The following is a 12297-nucleotide window of genomic DNA, read 5'->3' on the forward strand; positions in this document are numbered from 1 at the left end:
CAGGAAGAGGATAAACAGCAGGCTGCGGGACTACACGCATGCGCATTGTGGCTCTAGTCCCAGGAAACGGACTTTTGTTGCCCTCTGCAGGTCGTTTTTTTTATAACAATTAAAATAAACAATGACACATTCACTAAAACACTTTGCAGTTTTTTTCTACCCCTAACTGTCGTCTACATCAAGTTTTAATTAGGATGTAGAGAGCAGCAAGAGTTGGGAGTTAATTTTAAGGTCATCTTCAACCTCAAAAGTTCAAAACAGCTAAACTGTAACAGCCCATACCAGTAAGCCTCCCCCACCCAGTTGACAATTGAATTAAAGTAATGCTTTGGGTACATTAGTGGTCCTGAATAGATCCATTCCTCTGCTCTATAGAATGACTTTGATTTAATCTGTTCAGAAAAGATTTTTCCTTAACACTTCAGCTTGTGAATTTCTCAATAGATGGCTGTGTTTCACGTACTGAGAACTTGAAATGGTATATTCAAGTTTTACCTGAACTAACGAGGCTGCCTAATTCTGCACAAATAATGCAATATACTGTAAACTTGTTTATATTTAATCTACCTTTTCTAAATTAATTTATCTTGAACAACCTTGTATGAAATTTCTGTCCTGCCAGCAGATGTGCTCTCCTGAGGATCAATAAAGTAATGCTGAATGTACCACACTAAAGCCTTTGGAAAAACATTTCCTCAGTCTATTCCATCAATAGATTAAACAATAAAACATTCTGCAGTCATAATGAAGCAAAACTGAAAGCATAAGCTTACATTAAAAAAAACTTAATTCATCATTCAATATGTTGTTATTGTACAAACATCAAGAATTTCCTTTGAATAATTTAAGGATGATAAAACCCATAGTTTTAAATAGCTACAGGTGAAGTCATTATTAGAAACATTAAAAAATATCAGTATTTTTTCCTAAGTGTTACTGAGGAAATGTTTAGCTGGAATTGTTTAATTTGCACCACATGTAAGAGACATTTTGTGCACAAACGAACAATGCCCATGACACACAAACACTGACTTTTTCATTAACACGTGTCAAAGGCCGGCTTTCAGAAGACTTGGTGAAAACGTAGATGCAGCTCTTTCTCCCTCCATGCATCTGTTTTGGGTCAAGCCAGAAGGTAAAAAAAAAACCCTTATCTCTTTACAACTGAGTTTAAAAGGTTAAAACCCCGAGTTTCAAACTTTTAAAGGACAACCAGTAAACACATCTGAAGTAATAAACAGTGTCATTGGAGCCAGTAGTAAATTTCCATTAGTCTCATGCGCATGAATGATTATTCCACAATCCTTCCATGGCGAACAGAAAAGGCGACTAGTCTGTGGTAGGCTGAGCTTAGGAGGATGATGGCTAATACCACCATGCCACAGATGAGACTAAAGGCCCAGCGAGGTCCCAGGATGGTGTAGACATGGGAGACAAACACAGGTCCCAGCGTTCGTGCCCCGCTCCCTGAAGCTGTCAACCAGCCCATGTACACACCCTGAAGAAATGGATGGAAGATGCACCATGGCAGGAGCAGGTAAGTACACACATCCAAAACTGATTACTTCTACATATTAAAAATGCATTTATATTACTAAAGTCTTCCTACCTGAGGTTTAGGTCCAAGTATTTTGGAATATAATGTGTAGGACATTACATTGCAGGCTGGGTATCCCACTCCAATAAGGATGTCAGATGAGATATACTGTGCTAGGTAAATAGCAGGGGTATACTGGCACCAGGTCTGTTCGTAAGGGCAGCCTGTGGGCTCCAAAGTACCGTTGGCAGCGACTGTGATGTCAGCCGTCTGACTGGCCAATGAGTTGTTTTTGAGATCTGCATTTTGATAAAAGGAATAATGTGAGCAAAATCCAAAGCAGATAGGAAATAATACTGTTGTCAGTTTAAAAACAGGCTGAGAGCTTTAGAAAATTGTCATTCAGGGTGTAAATATTAATCACTCAAACCTCAGAGACATGACCAATTTGTGCAAATAAAATCAACCCATACCTGCCCACTGGATTTTAGGGTAATGATTTCCCCATGGAAGCAGAATAATGAAGCCACAGAAAACAATACCAAAGCCTGCTAACAACACAGGACGGTCCCCAAACCTGAAATAAAATGAAATCTTAACCATTCAAATTCATTAAAGATAATTCAGATCTTTAACATCATGCTATAGCCTACCTTTGGGCAGCGGCTTTTACAGCCAGAAACACCAGGATTGATTCAAATCCAATGCCACACATAATGATGCCGTTGTACAGCACAGCCTCTTTCCTTGTCCAGGCGAACATGTCCATGGATAATGGGGTGGCGATTCTGAACAAAAACATACAGTCAGAACTTTATACAAGCAAATGACTGTTATTGCCTAACTTGACTGCTGTATCAGTGTTTAATGCATTACATACGTTTCAAAAACTGCAAAGATGAACATGACAGTGAAGAACAAGATGTTGGAAGTCAGGACAGCCACCTGGTCGATGCTTTCCCCAGCTTCCTCAACAACATCAACTCTATCTACAAAGAGGAGAAAAAGATCAACACTTGAAGTAAAAGGAGACAAATATCCTGCAACAAATTTATTTTAACTCATTATTTTCAGCAACTTTCACGATGTCAGCTTGGAAACTGGTTGTTTGTGTCACTATTTTCATTCAGTTATTGGTTCTCAAGGTGCAGCCAGCAAGTGGACGCATTTATGTTTAACTGTCCACAGTGCAGAATAAAAACTTCAGTCAGTATTAACCAAATACTTGAATAGAACTAAAGTGAAGAAATGTTAATATTTATTTTAATAATAATAGTTAAAAAAATTACCACCATCACCATTAACAGACATCACAATAAATTAAGCAGCATGTGAAAGCTGTAGAAATTTGCAGAGCACAGTAAAGCAAAGATATATTTGAAGCTCTAAACATTACACATGATCTCTGAATATGTGATGATAAAAAAAATCTACTCCAGATACCAATAGTGGAGGCCATGTGTAGAAAGTACAAAGTAAACACTTTTGAGTAGAATCTTGCATCTTTTGCAGCCGTTAGAGAAATCTTATTACATTCAGAAACATCGATCCACTGATTCAACCCACTTAAATATTCAGACTCAAACAAAGATGACAGTGTTTGAATTTTTCTTGTAATTTACTTTCAGCATTTGTTCCCCTCATGACACCATAAAAACCATAAAAATACCTTCTGAGGTGTAGTTTATGGCCCGAATGTGCCTTCCGTCTTCATCCACACAATGTTCTCTGGTGGCAAAAAAAGAGATGAGACATTTTAGATAAAGGATGAGACCATGGCTCTGTAAGTCATGTGGTAAAATAATGAGGTGCAAATCTGAACACTGCAACATTTTCATTGTAAAGATGCAGTTGGTGAAAAGGGGGAAATCTGGACTTGAAAACCCAACCTCAGGAAGCTTTTCCCTCAGTGGTGATACTTGAATAGTTGATAGCTTTCAGATAACTGTTACATTAAAAACACATTTAAAGGGGATCTTTAAAAAAAAACACAGAAAGACCACAACACAACACAAACACAAGAATGTCTGCCCAGGGGAAGGTTATGTATTCGGCTGTGTTGGTTTGTCTCTGTCTGTTAGCAACATAACTCAAAGAGTCATGGACGGTTTTTAATTAAAGTTTCAAGAAGTCTGAGAAATGTAATAAAGACCAAGTGATTAGATTTTGGTGGTGATCCAGATCACTGCCTGGACCCAGGAATTTTTTCAAGAATTCTTTACTATGGGGATATAGGAGCTCTAATGGCAAAATGATCCCTATCTCAAAAAGTAATGCCCACAATCATTGGCTAAATAAATAAAGAAATGAATAAAATAAAATACAATGGCTTGGAGCTTGTAGTTTAACTTTATTACATTTTTTCCTGATTCTACATTTGCACTTTTATTTAGGCTGTTGGTGGGTCCCCAAATTTCCAATATTCAGTCTACCTGCCTACCTACCACTCTCTCTCCACATATGCCCCATTTGAGATTCTTGTTATTAGTAAAGAAAACATAACCAACTTTTTCTTCAGCTTGTTTTATTTTATTTTATTTTTTTCAATGCTACTGTGGTTTTAGAATAAACTCAAGTTATTCTAATCATTTAAATTAAAACTGTTTATGTATCTTTGTTTTTATCAGATCATTTCATCTGTCTGGCAAGAGTTTTGGTCAAAATCAGATTTTATTAAACAAGCTTTACAAATAACTTGACTGCTCGTTTCTGAGCGGACTGAAAACCTGCATAGAGTAACCCCCTAAAACAGAATAAAAAGATTCCACTCTCTCCATCAGACAACAAAAGTGTGGCTAAGTTCAATGATCTCTAACTAGTTCACTGAAACACAGTGATGTAATCTGAGTCTCCAAACTGTGAAATCCACTGATACACAAGTAGACACACTGTGTAATTGTACACTCACTTCAGCACCAAAAGAACAAGCAGGATGTTGACGAGGCCGAACGCTGCAGCAAGTAACGCTGGTGTAGTGTACATGTTAAGCTGCAGATCAATGATTTTCAATGTTGCACCTTGTTCGCCAATGAATGAGAGACAGGCCTGCAGCGCTGGTGTAAACACAGAGACGTGAACGTGTTAAATAGTTAAATCCACAGTGTTGACTTAGAGCAAAGCTCTCTCTTCTCATCAGGTTAACATAGTGTACCTGGCCCAAGAATGAAGCCCAGGGCCTGACAGGCACTCATGTTTGCCATGGCACCTGTCCTCTCCTTCAGGGATGTCGCTCCAGCAACATAGGATCTCACCACAGCAACGTTACCTGTCATGAAAAGACAAAAATGTATGTTTGTGTGGACGGCATGGACAACATCATCTATGTTCATAAACATGGCTGTTATTAACACATCACCTGCTCCAAAGCCCACAAAAGCTCTGGACAGCAGCATGTGGTACTTGTTATTTGTCTTGGGTAGATATGCGTAGGCATAGTAGACATTGGCAGCCAGGTTGATGAAAATTGAGCACACCAGTGGCTCCCTGCGTGGCCGGTGATTAGACCACAAACCAAAAATTGGTGAGGCCACCATCTGCCCCAGACTGTAAGCTGCTACCATCCATCCCAGGAAGCTGGCATTAGCACTATCATCAATCTATAAGAAACACAGCCAGTAAAAGCATCAGCACGTTTGACCCCACAGTTAACTAGCAAGTCTGACTCACTGTGCAGCTGCGATCTGGAATAACTAGAAAAACAATTAGCTTTAATTTTTAAAATTTTTTTCCTCTATTTAATTTTTTTTTATTCAAGTGCAAACAAGGCTCCAAACTTCTATGTACACAGAGATCAAATAAAAGCTAAATGAATGAATAAAGCAGTGTGACATTATTGTCTCATTTTTGATAAACAGGTACATTTGTCACAATCAGAATCTGCCTTGTGTTCAGAATAACATCACAATTTGACCTGAGCTCAGGACAAGTGCAAACTTAAAGTCAAATCCCAAAAATGTTCTTTATAACACCTTTCAGTTTCTAAATATCAAAATAACTCTTAAGACACTCGCCTTTGAAAAAATAACTAAACTACCACAATGGCATGCCACAATGACAATACAATAAAAATAAAGGTATTTTTGGTTTTTTTAAGGAGCCTTGGAGGGTTTTTGATTTAGTTTTCTCTCTGCTACGCAAATAGCATCTCAGAGAAGAACTGTTAAATCAATCAAGGAAGTGTTCATGCACAAACATGTTTTTTTTAATCTTTCACTTCTTCTTTATCCCTGCAGAGCTGCTTTAAACAGTTTTCCTTTAAACCCATTTGCCTAGAAAAATATGACTTTGCATACCTTTTGCAAATAGGGCCACAGTGATGTGATGACAATAGTGAAACCTGAGAGAAAACATACAACACTGATTAAAAACATGCTGCAAAGATACTAAAACATTTTAGGTTGGATAGCTACTAACTGTCAATATGTCTCCTCAAAATGCAGCAGCTGATCCAACCTATAACATATCACTTTCTCCTTTCAGGCACATACAGACATTTGTCGGGGGTAAATTTTCTATAATTATGTTGGAGGTGCAAGAAAAACGGCTATCTGCACTCACCTTTCAAGGTCAGCCAAGTATGATCTTAAAATAATGGTATTTTGCTGTACCAGAGCACATCTATGGAAAAGTGGTGCAGCCTAGAGACCAGCATGAACCATCATGCAACCACTATCACTTTGATTTTTTGGAAGTGGATGTTTATAAGGTTTTCATGGGTGGATTAGAACAACAGAGAGAACATAGTTTTCAATGGGTGTGCTTTGGTAGGGAGAGGCTGGAACTTGCAGCCATTCAACTGTGTTATTCTGTTCATTCAGTACATGACTGCAAATCAACAGACACATTAACAGAGGAAACAGAGCGGTTAAGATGTTTTCAGTTGCTTTGAATGTTGCAATACTAAGATTCAGTATATGTTTTCTTTTTCTAACATTTTAACTAACAACTTTCCATCTCCAATGCGGGAGACTAGAGTTTGATTCCCCCAGGGGACGAATATTAACACCTTCTATTTGGGTCCTTAGGCTAGACCCTTAACGCTACTAACCACTGTAAGTCACTTTGGATAAAAAGCATCTGCTAAATAACTGTAATGTAATTTTTTGCACAGGTTGGTAGTATCTTTATTTTGTATTATTCTAATGCTATTACCACCATTTGATTATTATCCCATAAAAACAACACCTCTTCACTCTGTTCTTAAACGTTTAACATTAACTTCTCAATATGCTCTTGACTCCATCCCTCTTTATTGTATCTGCCTTCAACAGCATCACAGCATTCATGCTCTGGTAATCAGACTAAAATAACTTTTTCTCATGACTGGGTTTCAACAACAGTGCTGTGGCTGGCGAGTCTGAACTCATCTGTAAAAAACTGCATATATCATGTATCTATGCCTATATTTTTTCCACATCCCAGAAACATTTTAAAGTAGCCATATCGATTCAATGTGCCACACTACAGTCAGATAACAACATTCAAATTAATGTTTTGTTCACTTTGTTCTGATGAATTAACATACATGTCCTCTGAGACTCCATTCAGTAAGGTGGTGTCAAACAGGATTTTCAAAAGACTAAATAAATCAACTCTTTGGAATGGAGAAAGGTGTGGTTGCTTGACTAGGTGTATCTGTCAGGCCAGAAGTCAGGAGGTTCCTCACCTACACTGCTGAGGAACATGGTGAAGTACATGACTCGGATGGACCTCCACCGGCTTCTATAGTCCCCATCCTGAGAGTCATCGCTAATTACAGACAACAAAGATCATTTAAAGTTATACATATAAGTTGAGAAATAGGATAAGCGTTCAGCCAACCTAACAAATATAACACCTGTGTTTCAACAAAATGCAGGACAGTTAAACCGGTGCTTTAACTTGTAAACAGTGCATTTTCATGATTACCCGCTCAGTTTACACATATTTGTCAGGCGGCAACTGAACTCAGCACTTACCTGCTTGCATCATCCCGGAGCAACGGAGTAGTGTCTTCGGTGTCGAGATGAGACATTCTGACTTACACCGTAACGTAAATTAAAAAGTTATGACAGCCCACGGTCGCTAAGTCGCCATGTAGCCGAGGGTCAGTGAACTACACTGTCAACACTAACTGCAGCTCTTCCGTACAGCCCCGAGAAGCTAACTATTGTATCAGCTAGCATTAACAACTCAAAATGACATTTCATCCGCCAACATGTTAATTAGCCTGACTTACACTACGCCCGATGTTAAGCTGTGTCGTTTCTAAGTAAAGCTATGAGTGAATAAAGACAATGCGACCCTAAACCTAGATAAACTGGACTATGATACCACGGACAGCTCTACGCATGACCACAAGTTAGTTTGTGTTGAAATTTGATATCCGATTAATTTTTCCAAAATAAGAACTATCACATTAAAAATAATTTCAAACGATTTTTTTGTTTGTTTGTTTGTTTGTTTCTGTTCACATTTGACAATTTCACTATTTAAATATTAAAAAAATCAATGCATTATAAATACACAATACGTTTTAGTAATTGTTTTATATATGTATTTTGTAGTCATCAACGTCTTGCTCTTAGTTTGAAGTACATATAGTTAACATCCGGTTAGGTTGTGGCGTTAGAACTCTAGCTTGATGCAGCGCTCTCACGTGAGGACTCAACACATAAACACTAGTGTCACAGTAATGTCTGTGCTGTGACTTCAACATATTTTAAATCAGTTCAAATTTAATTAACAAGATTTTTTTGTGTGTTAATATCAAATCAAATGTTAAAATATAAAAAAATTGTGTTATCAATTTGCTTTATTTTAAAAAGTATCTGAAAATCAGACATTTTACATTTTTTTAAAACTAGACAATAGATAGTAGATGTAAATAAATAAATAAATAAATAAAACTGCAAAGCAAGCCCAGTGTAGCAAATACTAAGTACATTCTTCCATTCTTGAGAGAGTAAATCTCAAAGTTTTAAAGACTTAGACTTGCTAATCTTAAAATGAGAATTAACAACACGACATATGACATTGTATCATTATATATTGAGCTAAATTGAAGCAAAAATGCAGAAGCTGTGTGTAATAAACTAAGTACACCCTTACTTCTTCTATAGTAATCAAGAAGGTAATAGCAAGGTGCTGCTTATCAAACAGACTTGATTACCTGACCCTCAGTGAGAAAGCACCTCTGTAAAAACAGATGTTTTGTCAGTTTGCTGTTCAGGAGCATGCTGGCGTGTGGTAACAATTTCTAGGAGGAAGAGCATCAGCAATTATCATCAATTTGAGAAGAAATATATGGTCATTTCTAAAAGAAAAAAAAAGAAAAGGAGTCCATCATTCTGTGATGAGAAAGATTATTCAGAAGGTGGAATGCAGTTCAGTTCAATGCAGCTGTGTAATAGTTGGTTTTAGTTCTTTTTTTTTTTAATAATTCTGTTGAAGCATGGTTGAAAAGCAATGTCTGACTTTCATTGGTTACATTTCATCAGATTTTTATTTATTATTACTTTTGTCAGATTCAAGTTATTTCTGTGACCATTGTGAGTTTTTCTTTCATTAAACGAACGGTACCAACAATTTTGTTCACGTGTGTATATAGAGTGATGTAAGCAAGAACCAGATGTTATGAAGAATCATCAGTTATCAGTCAGGTCTGTTGCATTAGATACACACCAAAATTCAACATTCACACACATTGTACAGCACATCCTAATCTAAGGCCTGCTTACGTCTGTGATAACTGGCCAGTTACAATCGGTTGCGTGTCAAGACATCCTATTGTACGAGGCAGTCTCCCGGCCTAAGAAGATAAAATGTGATCACATCCAGTGTTCGGGGCTCAGCAGGATGACCAGTCCTCTGAGCCCAGTGCTGCATTGCTTTACCTATGACCTGAATTAGAATAAATCTTTGCTGAATTATTAAGAGATCCTCTCTTGTCTTTTTGTTCTTGAGCTTCCAATAAAAGAATCGGGTTCTAATAGTTGTCAGTTTTCTCAAGAGTGGGCATCCCAGCAAGTTGCAAAAATCTCAAGAGCAACATCTCAGTCTTTAAATATTAGAGTTAATTATAGTACAATCAGAAAAAGATGATGATTTGGTCTTGTTTTGCAGCCATAGGACTTAGGCATATTACTGTCACTGTAGCAACTATAGTATACCATATACCAAAAATCATAAGGAAGCTGTGCATCAATAAACACTTGTAAACCTGAACTGAAGGAAAAAAAAACAAGTTTTAGGCATAAATTTAAGTATTTTAAGGGGTTAAGGAAATCCATAAAGTGGTAAGGCAAGGCAAGTTTATTTGTATAACACAACACAACTCAACTCAAGAACAGGGTGATTCAAAGTGCTTTACAGAAACATTGAAACATCAGAAAACAAGAAGTAAAATGTATCATTAAAAACAAGAGAAAGAACATTAGATAAAATAGTATTAAAACCTAATTAAATAAAAAAATTCCAGCTTAAAATAAACAGATGCAGATTTGGATTTTAAATAAAAACTATTGACATGCAGCAGAGAACAGGTTCTGAGGCTTTCTGGGAGTTTGTACCAGACATGTGGAGCATAGAAGCTGAACGCAGCTTCTCCATGTCTGGTTCTGACTCTGGGAACTGAAAAGAAACTGGATCCAGATGACCTGAGGGTTCTGGTAGGTTCATACTGGGTCAAGAGGTCACTGATGTATCTGGTCCTAAACCATTCAGAGCTTTATAGACCAGCAAAACTCTATCCACTGAGGTCCAGTGTAAAGACCTCAGAGGTGGACTGATATGTTGCACTTTCTTGGTCTTTGTGAGGACTCGAGCTGCAGAGTTCTGAAAAAGCTGCAGGTGTCTAATTGATTTTTTGGCCATTAATCACTCTGCTATGTAGATAAGTAAACAAACAGCTGCAAATGTTTGACAGTTGTTTTCATGTAATATTGTTTTCTGTTCAGATGAAACACTTGTGCAGCTGGTATTTATTTAACATCTTTACATTTGGAAAAGGGTCACAATAAACTGAAAAGTAAAAGAGATTGAATTAATATAGCATAGACTATTAACCTTAGTTAATGACTACTGCCATCACCAATGGGATGATTTCACACTGCAAGGTTGTTGTCTCTGTGTGTCCTTCTTTACTTTATTTATTAAACCTTTGTCAAGGGAAGTGCCAAATTACAACATCAAACATATTTTTTTATTTAGAAGATGTATAAATTATTTTTAAGCATCAACACATAAAACAATACAAAAGCTGTCCACCTAAATTTCTACTAGTCCTCTTAATGTACAGTGACTTGATAGGTTTGACCTGGGCCTAAAATCGTGAGCATTTAATTTATGCTAAATTTAAATTACTAAGTGTAACTAGATTATGCAATCTACTTGAGGCATGATATAAGCCAGTGGTTCTCAAATTGGGGGTCTCGAATGCATGGGGGCGCGCGGCAACATGACATCTTGGAAACATTCTGGTACACACTCCAGACCACTTTGTTTTTGCCAACCACCAAAAAATATTAAGAAGAAGAACTGCAGAACCGAGATCAGCGCATTGAAGGGAGAAAAGAGAGAGAGATATGGAGGAACAGGTAACTGGGATGAAAGAGGGCAGAAATCTTGCTATTAGTTTAACAGTAAATGTGTTTCTTATACCATCTCCCTCATGTCTGTGATGTTATGAGTATAGTAAGTTACATAGTGAAGTGTGCGATTTTTCCACAACCTGTTAAAATTACATTAGAAGGAGTTTGTTCAAAAATCCACTTTTAAAGAAAGGCAGAAAACACCAGAGATTGAGTAGAATTGACAATTCTTTGTTTAGCCAGCAAAAAGAAAGCAATACATATCTCTTGAGAGGAGGTCCGTCTTAGCTTTAGCTGCTGAGCTCTAGTACAGGAAGTGCAAAGTCCTCAGGTTCAGCCAGAAAGACCCGCCTACCTCAGTTATCCTCCTCATTTTATACTGATACAATGCATGTGGCTATGTGCGTGCATGTTGTGCGCGTTCATGTAAATGTGTATTTTTGCAAAGTGTGTTGCTCCTCTTCTGACTGCTCTCCCAGGCTTTTTTTCCCACAGTCAGGCCTCCTCTTTGGGTGAGATCTGCAAAACAAGTTTGATCCTCCCTATTTCTGCATTATTCCCTTATCACACTCTCTCTCTGAATTATCTTCTCAGTAGCTTTCCACTGCTGGGCACCCAGAGCAGTTTCAAGGTCCTTTGCATACTTTTACAAGCTATTTTCTCAATATGTGAATTTTTGACTCAGTAACCCTGTGTGAGTTTGTGTCCTGCTTATGTGGATGTACTGCCTGTAAGCTGTGAAGCAATGATAATGATTAAGCTGTTTCACCTCAGCAGCACTATAGTAATGGAGCTCTATTAATTAAAAGTAGAGCCTAATAAATGTCACTAGAATATAAGGATAAAATGTAAATGAGTAAATGAATAAGAATGTTTATAAAAATATTTACAACAATAGTTATAATATATACTGTATATATTCCCAGCCCTCTCCCCCGTCTCATATATAGAAAGCTAGGGGACCAGGTACTGTTTATACCTCCATATCTCTCTCTTACTTTTCTCCCTTCGATGCGTTCATTAAACCTTGATCTCGGTTCTGCAGTTTTTCCTCTTAATATGAAGTGAATGTTTCCAAGAGCCCAAGTTGTTAAAACATTAATTTGTTTGCTCATTTTCCCAATCCCATACGCCATGTCATAGGGTCCTGGGAATGTTTATTCCTCCAAAAGGGGGCACGACAGAAAACAT

The 12297-nt window shown here is 37.4% G+C and overlaps 1 protein-coding gene across 2 annotated transcripts; it reads right to left on the bottom strand.

The window, feature by feature from the left end:
• Positions 1-686: 686 nt before the first annotated feature.
• Positions 687-7881, bottom strand: mfsd8 (major facilitator superfamily domain containing 8). Of its 2 annotated transcripts, XM_041984922.1 has the most exons (12): positions 7495-7881; positions 7203-7285; positions 5830-5873; positions 4893-5133; positions 4689-4802; positions 4446-4590; positions 3207-3265; positions 2418-2526; positions 2191-2325; positions 2011-2114; positions 1610-1836; positions 687-1498 (listed from the first exon to the last, which is right to left on the bottom strand). In XM_041984922.1, the coding sequence occupies exons 1-12, from the start codon at positions 7548-7550 to the stop codon at positions 1292-1294; spliced, it is 1524 nt and encodes a 507-aa protein (XP_041840856.1). In that variant the 5' UTR covers positions 7551-7881; the 3' UTR covers positions 687-1291. The 2 variants fall into 2 exon arrangements, with proteins under 2 accessions (XP_041840856.1, XP_041840855.1); XM_041984921.1 differs by having other exon boundaries at positions 4689-5133.
• Between the last annotated feature and the right edge of the window lie 4416 nt (positions 7882-12297).

The sequence above is a fragment of the Melanotaenia boesemani genome, chromosome 5 (assembly GCF_017639745.1).
Source record: "Melanotaenia boesemani isolate fMelBoe1 chromosome 5, fMelBoe1.pri, whole genome shotgun sequence".
Lineage (NCBI taxonomy): Eukaryota > Metazoa > Chordata > Actinopteri > Atheriniformes > Melanotaeniidae > Melanotaenia > Melanotaenia boesemani.

What these genes read in the sequence shown, in the direction of transcription:
- mfsd8 (XM_041984921.1), bottom strand. Translation starts at nt 7,550, where the DNA reads ATGTCTCATCTCGACACCGAAGACACTACTCCGTTGCTCCGGGATGAT. An exon ending in GGGCTTCATTCTTGGGCCAG is followed by an intron (nt 4,591 to 4,688) that starts GTACACTATGTT and finishes TGTTTACACCAG; the next exon opens with CGCTGCAGGCCTGTCTCTCA. An exon ending in GTAAAAGCCGCTGCCCAAAG is followed by an intron (nt 2,115 to 2,190) that starts GTAGGCTATAGC and finishes ATTTTATTTCAG; the next exon opens with GTTTGGGGACCGTCCTGTGT.